The sequence below is a fragment of the Aspergillus candidus genome (genome assembly GCF_002847045.1).
Source record: "Aspergillus candidus strain CBS 102.13 unplaced genomic scaffold BDW47scaffold_3, whole genome shotgun sequence".
In the NCBI taxonomy this organism is placed as follows: domain Eukaryota; kingdom Fungi; phylum Ascomycota; class Eurotiomycetes; order Eurotiales; family Aspergillaceae; genus Aspergillus; species Aspergillus candidus.
Window position 1 is genome coordinate 646,273 of NW_020194008.1, and position 13,193 is coordinate 659,465.

The 13,193-nt window shown below is 53.9% G+C and overlaps 3 protein-coding genes across 3 annotated transcripts; all 3 read left to right on the forward strand.

The window, feature by feature from the left end:
• The first annotated feature begins 1,769 nt into the window (after positions 1 to 1,769).
• Positions 1,770 to 4,643, forward strand: BDW47DRAFT_98842 (Zn(II)2Cys6 transcription factor). Its single transcript, XM_024820741.1, has 3 exons — positions 1,770 to 3,207; positions 3,261 to 3,538; positions 3,605 to 4,643. Exons 1-3 carry the CDS (start codon positions 2,165 to 2,167, stop codon positions 4,534 to 4,536), a joined length of 2,253 nt encoding a protein of 750 aa, XP_024675952.1. The 5' UTR covers positions 1,770 to 2,164; the 3' UTR covers positions 4,537 to 4,643.
• Positions 4,644 to 6,343: 1,700 nt separating this feature from the next.
• On the forward strand, positions 6,344 to 10,640 carry BDW47DRAFT_43089 (uncharacterized protein). Its single transcript, XM_024819016.1, has 3 exons — positions 6,344 to 6,419; positions 6,474 to 8,874; positions 8,942 to 10,640. The coding sequence occupies exons 2-3, from the start codon at positions 6,667 to 6,669 to the stop codon at positions 10,265 to 10,267; spliced, it is 3,534 nt and encodes a 1,177-aa protein (XP_024675953.1). The 5' UTR covers positions 6,344 to 6,419; positions 6,474 to 6,666; the 3' UTR covers positions 10,268 to 10,640.
• Positions 10,641 to 11,054: 414 nt separating this feature from the next.
• On the forward strand, positions 11,055 to 13,138 carry BDW47DRAFT_43093 (RTC4 family protein). The gene is made up of 2 exons (XM_024819017.1): positions 11,055 to 12,706; positions 12,771 to 13,138. The coding sequence occupies exons 1-2, from the start codon at positions 11,478 to 11,480 to the stop codon at positions 13,042 to 13,044; spliced, it is 1,503 nt and encodes a 500-aa protein (XP_024675954.1). The 5' UTR covers positions 11,055 to 11,477; the 3' UTR covers positions 13,045 to 13,138.
• Positions 13,139 to 13,193: the final 55 nt, after the last annotated feature.

The following is a 13,193-nucleotide window of genomic DNA, read 5'->3' on the forward strand; positions in this document are numbered from 1 at the left end:
GGGGAAGCCGCTATGCAGGAACAACAGAACCTCACCTGACTTTGCATCCTGTCAATATCTAAGTGTGTATGTTTTGTCTCTTTATCTTCTCTCTCTTCCTCCCTCTTCCGTCCCCACGAAAATTCAATCTACTGAGAGGAACCGTATCGATGCAGAACGAGAACTAGGTACTGACATAGCCACAGTATTTTTTTTTTAAAAAAAAAATACTTTTTCAATTATCTTATTATCGTCTTTATTAGTGTTTTCAATCCCTGTCCCTATCGTTTTAGTGACACTGTCCGAGAACTCCAGTTTGGGGGCCTTGGAGTTAGCCCCTTTGGATCAACGTGCCCAACTCCACCCTCACCAATTGTTTTAAGACAAGTCTAGTGGGAGACACTGAAGGTGCAATATCCTGGGAAGCCGATTTCTAGTGCCGACATGGTCAAAGCATTGGAGCAGATGCTGTCAGGCGTGAAGCTGATCCCAAGGGGGAAGGTATCGACTGAAACGATGTGCGGAACAGGGGGGTCTAGTCCGGCACAAGCCCAAGATATGGCAAGATCATCATCATGATAGTGGGCAACCTAAGTGGGGAGATTGAAACACTACCAGATGAGGCAGTCCAGAGCGGATTCCGACATTCTAGGGCACAAATTTCAGCTCGCCTTGGCAAGCTTGTTGACCTAAGATGATGGACCATGTCACTGATCCAGATTAGTATTGCGGGGAACCGTCCAATGGATCTCGGTGATTCGCCAGGTTTTGGGGGTTCCCTGGTTCCTTCAGGTCTCTTTCTTGCTTCACCTTCTCTCCCTCTTTTCCTCGTGCTGTTTGTCTTCTTCCTACAATGGGGTACGTCAACCATGCCCTCTCTCCAGGCTCTCCTTGAGACCCGCCCCCAAAAGTCGCGCGTTGAAATTGCAGGCGCCCTGGGCGTCAAAGCGCAGCATCGGGCGTGTGTTTCAATGCCAAGGTTTTCCCCCTCTGTCTCTCAGCTATCACGGCGTGTTTCTCCGTCTATATGCGCCTCGATCAACCCCATCCTCCCCCCCCTCTCTTTCCTCTCTATGGCATATCCCATCGGTCTCCTGAAACCACCCCCTGGCGGTCAGGGTCTCCGGGTCGATCATGAAAACCGTCCCAAGGGGGTTATGCCGTCCACATGGTAGCCGGGATCACTCAATCAAGTATAGCCGTTCTTCACTGACCTCCTCCCCGACCTGTACCGATTACCAAGTTTGGTTAAGCTGAAGGGGTGGGCTGCTCTAGAATTAGTCGAACACCATGCTCCACCGGTCAGCTCTCTTGAGTCTTGACATCTCCAAATACGATAATGGTGGGCAGCTGAGTGGCCCTCTCGACTGTTTGTAACTAACAAATCAAAAAAAAAAAAAGAAAAAAAACCCCCAATGGGGAGAAGGACCATGATGATCGAGGATCACTATCCCGAACATTGGTTGATCCATAGCAGCAATATACCTCTTAAATTCAATTGCTTCTTGTCGCTCAATCCTTCACTGATGGGGCCGACCCCACGCCAGTGTCGACGATGCGGACGACTAGTAACTGGGTGTCCTAGTATCGAACTTTCCTGGCCCCAGCGCGTTGGGTTATGCAAAGTCATTTGGACGAGGGGTTGGAGAGGCGCTTTTGCCCGGTCGGGATACTAGTTGGCATGTTCGTACGGAGTTTTGTTCCGGCCATGAAACCGTTTTGACCTCTACACAATTGGCCCCCAACCCTCTCAACCTTACCTTACCCGACGGCGAAGATCTGCCCACCAACTATCTGCCCATCACCGTCGAGCCGTGTTCTCATTTCCTGGGCATCCTCCCGTCGTTACTATAATACCGCTCCTGATCCATCGTTTTGCCTTCCAGCGATAAGATCTATCAAGCATTTTCTTGTCTTTGCCCGTAGTGGTCCTGATTCTTTTATCCTTCGTCCTCCGCCCTCCACTCAACCCGAAACTATCTCTTCCTTTCCCGGAATCCTAGAATCCTCTCTGCTTGAATGTAGAGTGGATACAAGTCCAGACCCATCCTGTCTTTCTACCTCTCTGTTCCCCTCTTCTGAATTATTGTCTTTCCAGACGGGGAAGAAAGCATCCCAAACCACATTTCTGGTACATCCGTGACGCAACGGCTAGGAGGTACCAGAGTGGACACGACCGAACACAATGACATCCACAACCATCATGGGTCCGGAAGGCGCCGATGTCGTCCAGTCCCTCTCCAGCCCGCCACAATTGAACAGATCATGCGAATCCTGCCGAAGCTTGAAGGTCCGCTGCTTTCCTGATCCCAAGGCTCCCGATCAGTGCCAGCGGTGTGCAAAGGCCAAGAGGACGTGTATCTTCGTGGCGCCGCAGAGGCGACGGCCGCGGAAGAGGACCGACTCGCGGGTGGCTCAATTGGAGAGGGAAATGCGGCAGATGCGCTCCCTTCTCAAGGGCCGCCTACACACGGACGAAACTAGCACGGCCAGCGACGACAGTGAAGAGGCGGAGTCGATTGAAAGTGACTTTGGAGCTAACTCAAGGGAACTGATCCCTAATGACCCCAGCAACATATCGGAATCGTTACCACCAATGAACCTCTCCCCTAGGGTGCTATCCCCCCTGCGTCGGGGCACTCTCGATAGCCGATCCCTTTCCCCCGCGAGCTTCGATCATGTCTTGACAGAACAATCCGCGGAGATTTTCTTGAGGGAGGATGTGATTGACCGGGGCATCATATCCCTAGAAGATGCCAACCAATTAGTAGCGCTTTTTAACACGGAGCTCTCGGCCTGCGCTGGGATGATTTTGTGTCCTCCCGACACTACAGCCGCCCACCTCCGCCACAGCAAGCCCATTCTATTCCTGTCCGTGATCGCAGCCGCCGCTCTTGCGGTGGACGCCGGACTGGCCGCCATTCTCAACCGTGAGATGGTCCACCTATATGCTGAACGATTCTTCATCAATGGGGAGAAGTCGCTGGAGCTAATCCAAGCCTTGCTGGTGATGACCATCTTCTACTACCCACCCGACTCCCCGCTTAAACTGCAGCATTGCCAATATACCCACGTCGCATCCACCATGGCCCTAGAGATCGGATTGACCTCGCGACACCGGATCAGATCCGACTATAAGAAGAGCGGCAAGTCGAACAAACGCGGATACAATGAGCACGTGGCCGAGCAAGCACGGGCGATGGTGGGGTGTTACCATCTGGCATCCAGGTACGAATCCAACTTCCGAAGATGAAGAAGACAACGTCGCTAACTTCAGACAGGGTCGCCATGAAAATGCGCTGTCCCAGTATCCTCCCTTTTGACGACTGGATGGGGGAGTATGTCAACTATCTCGAGTGTTCGCCCAACGCGGGTGACCGACAGACGGCCCGGTGGTTCGAGCTCCAGAGGATCGTGGACGAGTCCATGGCCTCTTTTGGCCTTGACAACGCCAGCGCCACGACGCCGCTGGCGGAGACGCGCATTCAGGCTGTGCTGCGATGGTTCAACCATCGGATGCAAGTTTGGAAGAACGACGCCCCGGCGGAGTCAACCTCAAGTAAGATCCCTCCCTCCCCAGTCAGAGATTTTTCAGGCAACGATGACTGACGGCAATCTACCATAGTTCCCATGACCTTCGAATACCACTATACCAAACTCGCCGTATATGAGATCGCCGCGGGGGAGGGCTTCCGGGACCCCAGCGCAGTGGACGGGCCGTATGATATACTTCCACCATTAGGCGCCAGTGGACAGGCGTCGGGCCTTCCCCTGAGTGCACTTCGGGTGGACTTCACTTTCAAGTGGATGAGTGCAGCCCAGGAGATGCTCGACTATTTCCTCGCCTGCGACACGGCTGTTTTGCAAAAGCTCCCCAGTCTAGTATACACCCAAGTGGGGCTTGCCCTCATGTCCCTCCTGAGGGTATACTTCCAGGTGCGGACCGGCGCACTGGGGGAGTTCGTCACGCCGCAGTCGGTGAACATCGAAGCCTACCTGAACACAATGATGCGGAAGCTCACCGACGCAAGCTGCGGCGGCCAGTATCGCGTCCCAAGCCGTTGGCAAGGCGCCGTCGTCGTCAGAGCCTGCGACTGGTACGAGGAATTCGAACGGCGGCACTCACAGCGTGAGCCGAACACCGTTCCCCAAGTCAGCATCAGCGCATCGACTCCCCCACCCGCCCTGCACATCCAGACCTCCGTAGGATTCACCACCTCCCACGCATCCCACTCCAGCGAGTCCCTGGTCCTAAACACCGAACCCCCCACCTTCCCAGCCGTCGGCGGGCCCTACGTGGCTCCTCCGCCCGTCATGAGCCCGCTATGGTCACCCGAGCAGAGCAACTCCCCGCCCTTTGTGTACCCGGAACAGTTTACGGACTACCCGCACCCGATGGTCCCTCCTCCTCCTCGATTTGTGTACGAGCATGCGCCGCGGTCTCCCCTTGAAGAGACACCCAACGGGCCGTCGGGACCTCCTCGAGTGGGCATGGAGCTCGAAGGGTGGATGCCGCATGATCGCTTGTATGGAGTGCCCTGCTTGCCTGTCATATAAATGGGTGAACCTGACAGGGCTATCATCTCCAATGAAAGGGTGAAGGCCTACCATGGCCCTTGTACCAAATCCTGTATATAAACATCACATATAGTATCTGCTCAAACAGATTAATGACCACGAATTGACATGACCATAATATGGAAAAGATAACTCTGAACAGTCCACCATCTTGCGTAGACTGATCACCAACAGGTCCAATAGCCTACCTCAACCACCCACAAGTAAGGCATCACGATCATAAACGAAAGATAGAAACATAAGAATCGGAAGAGAATAAAAAACACAGAAGTAGAATGAATAGACAGACAGAAAGACCGAAAGACCAGCACTGCAGACAGGAAACAAAACACTAGCCCTAACTAATAACTAAGTAAATAGTGTTTTCGACAAACCCGGCCCGGGTAAAGTGGAAGCGCACTGACCGACCCGGCCATTAGCACCTTGAACTCATTAAGAAACAAGAAGAAGAAGAAAGAACTCGGCAAGGATGGTTTGATTTTAGCCGGTTAATGTACAATATTGTATGGCTGTATGGCTGTATGGCTGTATGGTTGTATGGCTGTGTGGTGTGTGGTGTGTGGTGGGTGGGTGGGTGTTCGTTAGGGTGTGAGGTCGGAGGTCGGGGGGTTTGTAAAGTCCGATCTTCTCTATACTACTAACCTACTTATTGTTACTATGGAGGAGAGTATAGTCTGTATGTACACTTTTGAGTGGGTGGTGTATTTCTTAATAAATTGGTTGGCTTCAATCTTTGAATGCTTATATACACCAAACCACAATTTGAAAAGAGGATGCCTGGTTTGGGATGAAACAGAAAGAAGGTGAGAAAAGAGAGTAAATGATAAGAATGAAAAAAATGATTATAGATATAGAAATAGATCTATGATAAAAATCTTGTCGAACATCTACTTAATCATTGTGGCATACAGTATGGAGGTATGATATATCTCCTGCAACAAACGCATTGTACTCAAGTTTTGGATTTTTTCCCATTCCTACAAATCATCGTACATATCAATAATGACAGCTGCATTGAGAATCCTCCTCGATCTGACTCTGCGAGGAATGTTCATGGATCTTACTCATTTGTGCAGTATGTCTACGTCTACCTCCTTGTTACCCGTTGTAGACCAGGAATGTAGTCTTGGCTTCGTCTCACCAACGTCGATCTCGCTGCATGGGGAATGCGCTTATAATCCGGGCCCCCCCTGGAATTCTTAATTCGCCGATTTGCCTGTCCTTGGAGGTTGTTAAGTAGAAAGTGGATGTGGTTCGTTACAAAATCTGTATCGACGAACCCGTCCGGGAGCACAAGCGGCGTCATCAGCATCGAGATCCATCCAAGGCGGTATCAGTCGGTATTATCACCATCTGCTTGGAGCATCAACTGGCGACGAATTATTCGACCTCATAAGCTCCAACCACTCTTGATCAAGAGTTCGCTGTCGAGAATTACTGTTTTGCCCATCGTTGTGATGACTGGGCAGTGGTTAGTCGGTCACGATGATCACTTTACACCCACTACCACCAACTAGTCTACCTGTTGCCGCATTCGGTACCCCAGACTTCTCAGCCAACTCTCCCCCCGGTTGCAGGAGACTGCTTTCCCACCGTCCCCCCGAACCCATACCTGTCGACAAATAAACATCATTATCGTCTACTATCTTCTCTCTAATACCCTCTTGCGCTATCTCAAAGTTTCAACCTCGTCCACCCGACTGTCGTGCTACGGTGGCTGCATCCCCCGGGAAAATCTCCACTCCCACAAGCCACTACTTGATCGATCCCCCCCCTCCCTTCCCGATCCTGAGACAAAATTCGGTGGTGTCATTCGAAAGATTGAACACCCGAGGGCCGTGCGTTTCGGGTTACTATCCGTGGTAAGGAGAATACGGTGATCAATGCTAGTAAATATTCCTCTAACCGTCGGATAGGAATCAATCAGGTCGTGGCGATCGATCGTCTCTGCGCGCGGATGGGGGCATTCTGTGCACACTGAGCAGAGCAGCAGCAGCAGCAGCAGCAACAACAACAACGGACCTCCGTCGGGCGCAAGCGCAACTGTTCGAATTCGAAATTCCGAGAACAACGAACGCCTTCCTCCCCCCACCAACCCCCCCATGAATAATGACTTCCGTCCCGAGTGCCCCCGTTGACCACTCTGTCGACGCCCCTGCCGATCAATCCGCCCTCCATACCCCGGATACCCCCCGCGCCTCGACGACGGCTGCGTCTGCGGACGACAGCACAGCCCAGGGTGGCGATACCAACCAAAAAGAGAATGTCAGGCCGGTCGTGGAGGGGCCGTTGGGGGTAAAGTCACACGCGGGCCAGGGTGGGCAGAATACACAATCGTCGGCTCAGGAGGACCTGTTGGATGACTTTGGGCTACCTTTGCGGCCCCGCTCGAGGCCCGCTCGCTCCCCGACCGAGTCCTCGGGGAGTCAGCAGGAGTTCCATGATGTTCAGGAGACCGTGGAGGAGAGAGCCAAGAGAAGGAGCCAAGCACCGGTCGAGGATGTGACGCCGGAAGCTCCGCGAGAGACCAAGGGTGAGGAGGCTGCAAAGGCGGCACCGACCGCCGAGGCTCCGCAAGTCCCCGCGGGTGACTCTCCAGCACATGAAGCGGAGGCTCCGCAGGATAAAGCTACAGAAACGCCTAAAGACCCCCAACAGAATAGCGTATCTAGGAGTCCGTGTCCGGATTGCAAGGATGAACCGCCACCACCCTACACGGAGAGGCCAAGCCTACAGGGATCCGATGTCCCGACGCAGTCCCATGCCGCGGGGAAGAAAGCGAAGCCCCCTCAAGCCTCTGAATGGTCGCACCAACGACTCTATAATGCCCCCAACTTGGAAAATGACGAGAATGAAGTGGAACTCGACGACGGTGGCTGGAAGGACATGAAGGCTGTGGACGAGTTCGACGTGTATGATGACTACGGGCGACTGGTTGTCCGTGGTGGTAACGATGATGTGGAACAGGAAGCCGCCTACGCCGGTCTTGGGAGTGCCAGCAAGGGGTATACTCGGGTGCAGCTAGACGAGGATGCCCAGTCGGCGACGAGCATGGACGAGGACACAAGCTATCTCTTCAAGGCAGCCGACGCGACCGGCGCCGGCGTGGAGGAGGAAGAGCTACGCGATACCGTCAGTCAGTTGCAGGCCACGAAGGACCTCCTGACCGAAGGCCAGAGGATTGCCTATGTCGGCGTGACGAGATTGTCGATCTACCAGATGGTGTCAGACATGGAAAAGATCCCGGCGACGAGGGGCACGCGGAAGACACGGCAGAAAGCCATCGACGCGATGCGGAAATGGGGCCAGGCAATGATGGCCCGGGTCTATTCCCACATGGAAATCGATTCTGCCGAGCAGATCATGATCGAACAATTAGCTGGGCATGGCGTGCAGCCCGCGGATTTGGTGCCCCCGCTTATGCAGAACGCCCGGGTCAAGAATCCCCTAGCGGAGGAGGGCGACGACAGCCCCAAGAAATCTACCTCGTCGATCAACCAGCGAAGCAGCCCTTCGACTGATATTCCCCGATCCTCCCACTCGGACTCCCCTCCGCCATACGAGACCCATGAGGGGGAGGATCTTCCAGAAGTGCGAACCCCGTCGCAAATGCCGACGTCCTCCCGGATCGACATCGACCTGCGGTGGACCGTGCTGTGCGACCTCTTCCTCGTCCTCATCGCAGACGCAGAGTACGATGCCCGGTCGCGGACTTTGCTGGAGCGGGTGGGCAACTCCATGGAGGTGTCGTGGTTGCAGATTTCCCGGTTCGAAAAACGCGTCGTCGATGCCCTGGAGATGCAGGAGTCGGCGGAAAAGGAGACCTGGGATGAGACAGAGCACATGGAACAGCGGAAGAAGAAGGGCAAGACGCGGAAGTATGTGGCCATGGGATTGGCCACCGTCGGCGGCGGACTGGTCATTGGCCTTTCCGCTGGATTGCTGGCCCCGGTCATTGGCGCTGGCCTCGCCGCCGGGTTGACCACCGTCGGGATCACAGGGACCAGTACCTTCCTGGGAGGGGTTGGTGGCACCGCCCTGATCGCGTCCAGTGCCACATTTGCTGGCAGTAGCATCGGGCTCAGGGCGTCCAACCGACGGACCGGCGCGGTGCAGACCTTTGAATATCGGCCTCTCCACAACAATAAACGGGTGAATCTGATCGTCACCGTGGCGGGATGGATGACGGGCAAGGTTGATGACGTTCGACTACCGTTCAGTACCGTGGATCCCATCATGGGCGATATCTACTCGGTTTTGTGGGAGCCCGAGATGCTTCAAAGCATGGGTGCGACGATCAACATCCTCGCTACGGAGGTAAGCTTCATCTACAAAGTACATGTGTATGTGTGTGTGTTCTTGAAACTAAGTGTCTTACCACTAGGCCCTCATCAATAGCGTGCAGCAAGTTCTCGGCAACACGGTCCTGGTGGCACTCATGTCATCGCTGCAGTTGCCGCTCGTTCTCACCAAGCTCGCGTATCTCATCGACAACCCGTGGACCGTGTCGCTCGCGCGAGCCAACGCAGCTGGTCTTGTTCTCGCCGACTCGTTGATGGACCATAACCTCGGCAAGCGGCCCGTCACCTTGGTCGGGTATTCCATCGGTTCACGGGTCATCTTTTCCTGCCTCAAGGAGCTCGCCGAAAAAGGGGCCAACGGCCTGGTTCAGAACGTCTACCTCTTTGGGTCGCCTATCGTTGCCAGCCGAGACGAGTATATCAAAGCCCGCGGGGTGGTCTCCGGTCGGTTCGTCAATGGGTTTGCCTCGAATGATTGGATCCTGGGATACCTCTTCCGTGCCACCAGTGGTGGGATCATGCGTGTTGCCGGTCTCGCTGCAGTGGAGGGGATTCCCGGGATAGAGAATTTCGACGTCACCAAGCTGGTCAATGGACACATGGATTATCGAACGGCCATGCCACGCCTGATGAAGGAGGTCGGATGGGAAGTGCTGAGTGAGGAGTTCGCCGAAATCGAGGATCCCGATCCGGAAAGCCATGCCGAGCGGCAGAGGGAGCTGATCCGTGAGATTGACGAGGCGCGCAAGGAAGCGGAGGCCAAACCGGAGAAGAAGCGATTTGGCCTGTTCAAACGGGGCAAACTGGCCCAGAAGAAGGGGTGGGAGACGTACGATGTGGAACGCAACAATTCCCTCCCCTCTCGTACGTCGAGTGAGACCCCGGCCGGGTCGGTGCTGTTCGATATCGATGCGATCCGAGCCGAGCTGGCTTCCGAGGCTATCGAAGTCAAACAGCTGGAGTCGACGCTTCCCCCGATGAAGCTAGACTTGAACCCGTCCAGCTCGCCCGCCACTACATCGTCCCCAGCGGACGACAAGAGCCCCAAGAAGGCCGATGCCACACCGTCCACACCCGCATCCGCATCCGTCCCTGAACCCTCCACCCAAAAGTCCGATGTTCCACCCCCGGCCCAGCCTCAGCCCCACGACGAGGAAGTCGAGTTGACATTTGACACGTCATATCACGAGTCGTCCCCGCCGCCGCGTTCTCACACATCCTTTGAGCCCGGCAAAGCGGACCCCGAGCCCACTCGGCCCGAGCTCCGCTCCTCCGCCACAATGCCCGTCGGCGCCGGCACCTTCGGCGGTGCAGCCGTTGGAGCCAGCGCTGTCGGGGCCATGGCTTTGGAGCCGAACGCGTGGGCCGACTATGGCGAGGAGGGAGAGATTCAGATGAGTTTTGAGTGACGCGACCCACGAACTCTGGTAGACTCAGGTCGGCGTGATAATGGTGTCTGCTCGCATTTCCTGCACTGTTGCTGGAGTTTGCATAAACTAATATCCTGTTTTCTTCTCTGTTTCTTTCTTATCATTTCCTATTTCTACCCTTCTCTTTCTCTTATTCTTTCTCTTTTTGGATTGGTCTTTCTAGCCAATGCTGGAACCGGACAATACCAATGTCTATGAGATTTTGGATTAGCCGTTGGAAGAACGAACGCTTTCTATATTCTTATCTCTTATTTTATTTTATATCCATGGAGACTGTTTTGATTTTGTGGGTTCTAATTAGCTGGCCTGGTCAGTTCTCTTGATGGTTTAATGAACATACACCTGATTTGCTGCTATAATTATATACATAATTTTTCTTTTGTATCCTGCTGCACTCATTTATTATTGCTGTTTTTTTTTTTGGTTTGATAGGCGTTATTGGTGTGTAGTTTGTGGAAGAAGAGAAGAATACTATGGAGTATATACTTGGTAAATACTGATAAATATGAATATTGTCAGGTTATGGGAGATACAACACTGAGGCTCCCTTCCAAAAAGATCATGAAGCTTAATGCAAGTATGAGAACGATGTACTGAGGACAACAAAATCCCCAAGTAGAGCGCTATAAACCTATAACAAGTGGGTCAATTGACAAGCTTGAGTGGGGAAGGCGGCATAGCGTGTCAGTCACACCAACACGCGTCAATCTCTCTCCTCATCTGACTTGCCTTCAAAGCAACCACCATGTATTGCCAATGAGTCGGTCGTTCATTCACTTATATTCTGCATTTGATTATCATCTCAATTGATTTGCAGATAGGAACTAGAAAACAACCAGTTTCTGCAATCTTTGACTCTATCTGCCCTGTTCTACGGTCCATGTCCTATCCTACTCCATCGCGCAGTGCAGTTCCAGTTCTAGTTCCAGTTCCGGTCTTTTCGAGCCCTCTACCGTGGTTACGCGACCCCGCGTGAGCATTACCCGGTTATACTGAGGGGAGATCGAAGCGCATGATTCGTCCAACGCGGCGACGATTCCGACTTCGATATTCCCACGCTCGCCGATTTCTTTGTTTCACGCGAGACACGAGACATACCCACCCACCGCGCTCTCCTTCAACCAACCTAACCTAACACAACCTTTCAAACAAACACCATCGACTCCTTTCTTTCTAGAGTTCTATCAACATGACCAGAACAACCCGACAAGGTCTCGATAGCAGCCACTCGAGGACCTACCTAACCGCGAGAAACTACCCAGGCCCCCACCTCCTATCGACCTTCAAACCCGCCAAACGGGAAGAGCCCGCCACAGACGAAGAGCCGCAAAGCTCCACCGACGAGGAAATCGCAAGCGATGTCAGCGCGGGGGTAGAATCAGATGGCGGATGGAAGCAGCGGCGGCAGCGGCAGCCGTCGGGGCCGACGCTGGAGGAGAAGCTCGCGGCGACGCGGTCGTCTCGGCGGGGAACGACGGAGTCGAAGTCGACGTCGAAATCCCCGGGGTCCAGCCGCAAGAGAAGCTCCAGACAGATAGCCTATGACGCGCCGGACGAGAACGACGAGGATATGATCTTTTCACAGCATAGCCAGAAGAAGCGCAAGAGTGTGGGGTATGGGTCGAATCGCAATCGCAGGTCGGATTGGGGACCGCGGGCGTCGAGCTTCGCGTCGAGGCGGTCGGAGTCGCCTGCGAGTGGGGTGGGGGAGGGTTCAAAATCCACGGACAATGGGGCCACAGGGTCGGCGGGCAGCGCGAAGAAAGGACCCGCGTTCAAAGTCCCCAGAGACATTGCGAGCTCGCCGCCTAAACGGGTCGAGTTCAAGAACCCCCCGAACTTTCCGGTCGACTCGACGTCTAGCTCGTCGTTCGCTGCGTCGTCGGCTCGTGACCCTCCTGTCTTTGACGGTGATGACGACGACTCTCCGCTGAGCACGCCGCTGAGCTCGGCGTCGTCGGATTTTTTAAACGAGCTATCGCAGTGGGGTGACATGGAGGCGGAAATGACAGCCCCAGAGCCACCCCCGACAAAGACCCTACGACCGGAGGAATCCCTGTGTCCCATGTGCAAGCAACCAGTCGACCCAGGCCTCCTACTCACCTTCCTCGAGCAGCCGCGCCAGCGCATCCGGGACCAGAAACAGTTCTGCGAATCGCACCAGAGCGACAGCGCCGAGAAGGAGTGGACTGAAAAGCGGTATCCTACCATTGATTGGGCCAATTTTGACGAACGCCTGGAGGGGCATTTTGCTGATCTTGAGCGTCTTCTGGCGCCTGATAGCACGTCCTACTATCGGAATTTATTGGATAGTGAGCTTAAGTCTGGCCAGGCGAAGAATTTTCGTCTGACGCTGGATGGGAGTGGGTTGGAGAATATGTCTTGCGGGTATTATGGGACGCGCGGTGCTGCCAAAATGTGGGTTCTCTCTCGCTCTTTATTCTATATTCTATATTCTATAAAATGCTGATAACATCATCAGGCTACAAGCAGTGACCACCCGTTTCTCTCGCAAACTCCGTCGTCTCGCCGCCGACGACAACATCGTCAAGAAAGCCGGCGTCGTGCCCTACGCGCAGGCCGTTCTCGTTCCAGAGCTCGCGATGCGACTGGTCAAGGAAGATATGGGCGTCGACGACGACGCTGCCAGAGTGATCATCCGCGAGAGTATCGAGATTGGTGAGAAGGTGAACTTTGAACCTAACGACACGGTACCGATTCCTGCAGAAGAGCAGGGCGGGATGGAAATAGAGTGATCTATCTACTTTCACTGGGTTTTATCCTTTCGATATTTTATCTGTATATAACAGCGGAGTACTTGATACCTGTGCTTATGAATGACGATTCTCCATAATCAACTATTTAACTATGAATGTTTACTGGGTCGGCTCCACTCCGATAAGAT

What these genes read in the sequence shown, in the direction of transcription:
- BDW47DRAFT_98842 (XM_024820741.1), top strand. Translation starts at nt 2,165, where the DNA reads ATGACATCCACAACCATCATGGGTCCGGAAGGCGCCGATGTCGTCCAG. An exon ending in TGTTACCATCTGGCATCCAG is followed by an intron (nt 3,208 to 3,260) that starts GTACGAATCCAA and finishes AACTTCAGACAG; the next exon opens with GGTCGCCATGAAAATGCGCT. An exon ending in CCCGGCGGAGTCAACCTCAA is followed by an intron (nt 3,539 to 3,604) that starts GTAAGATCCCTC and finishes AATCTACCATAG; the next exon opens with TTCCCATGACCTTCGAATAC.
- BDW47DRAFT_43089 (XM_024819016.1), top strand. Translation starts at nt 6,667, where the DNA reads ATGACTTCCGTCCCGAGTGCCCCCGTTGACCACTCTGTCGACGCCCCT. An exon ending in TCAACATCCTCGCTACGGAG is followed by an intron (nt 8,875 to 8,941) that starts GTAAGCTTCATC and finishes TCTTACCACTAG; the next exon opens with GCCCTCATCAATAGCGTGCA.
- BDW47DRAFT_43093 (XM_024819017.1), top strand. Translation starts at nt 11,478, where the DNA reads ATGACCAGAACAACCCGACAAGGTCTCGATAGCAGCCACTCGAGGACC. An exon ending in ACGCGCGGTGCTGCCAAAAT is followed by an intron (nt 12,707 to 12,770) that starts GTGGGTTCTCTC and finishes TAACATCATCAG; the next exon opens with GCTACAAGCAGTGACCACCC.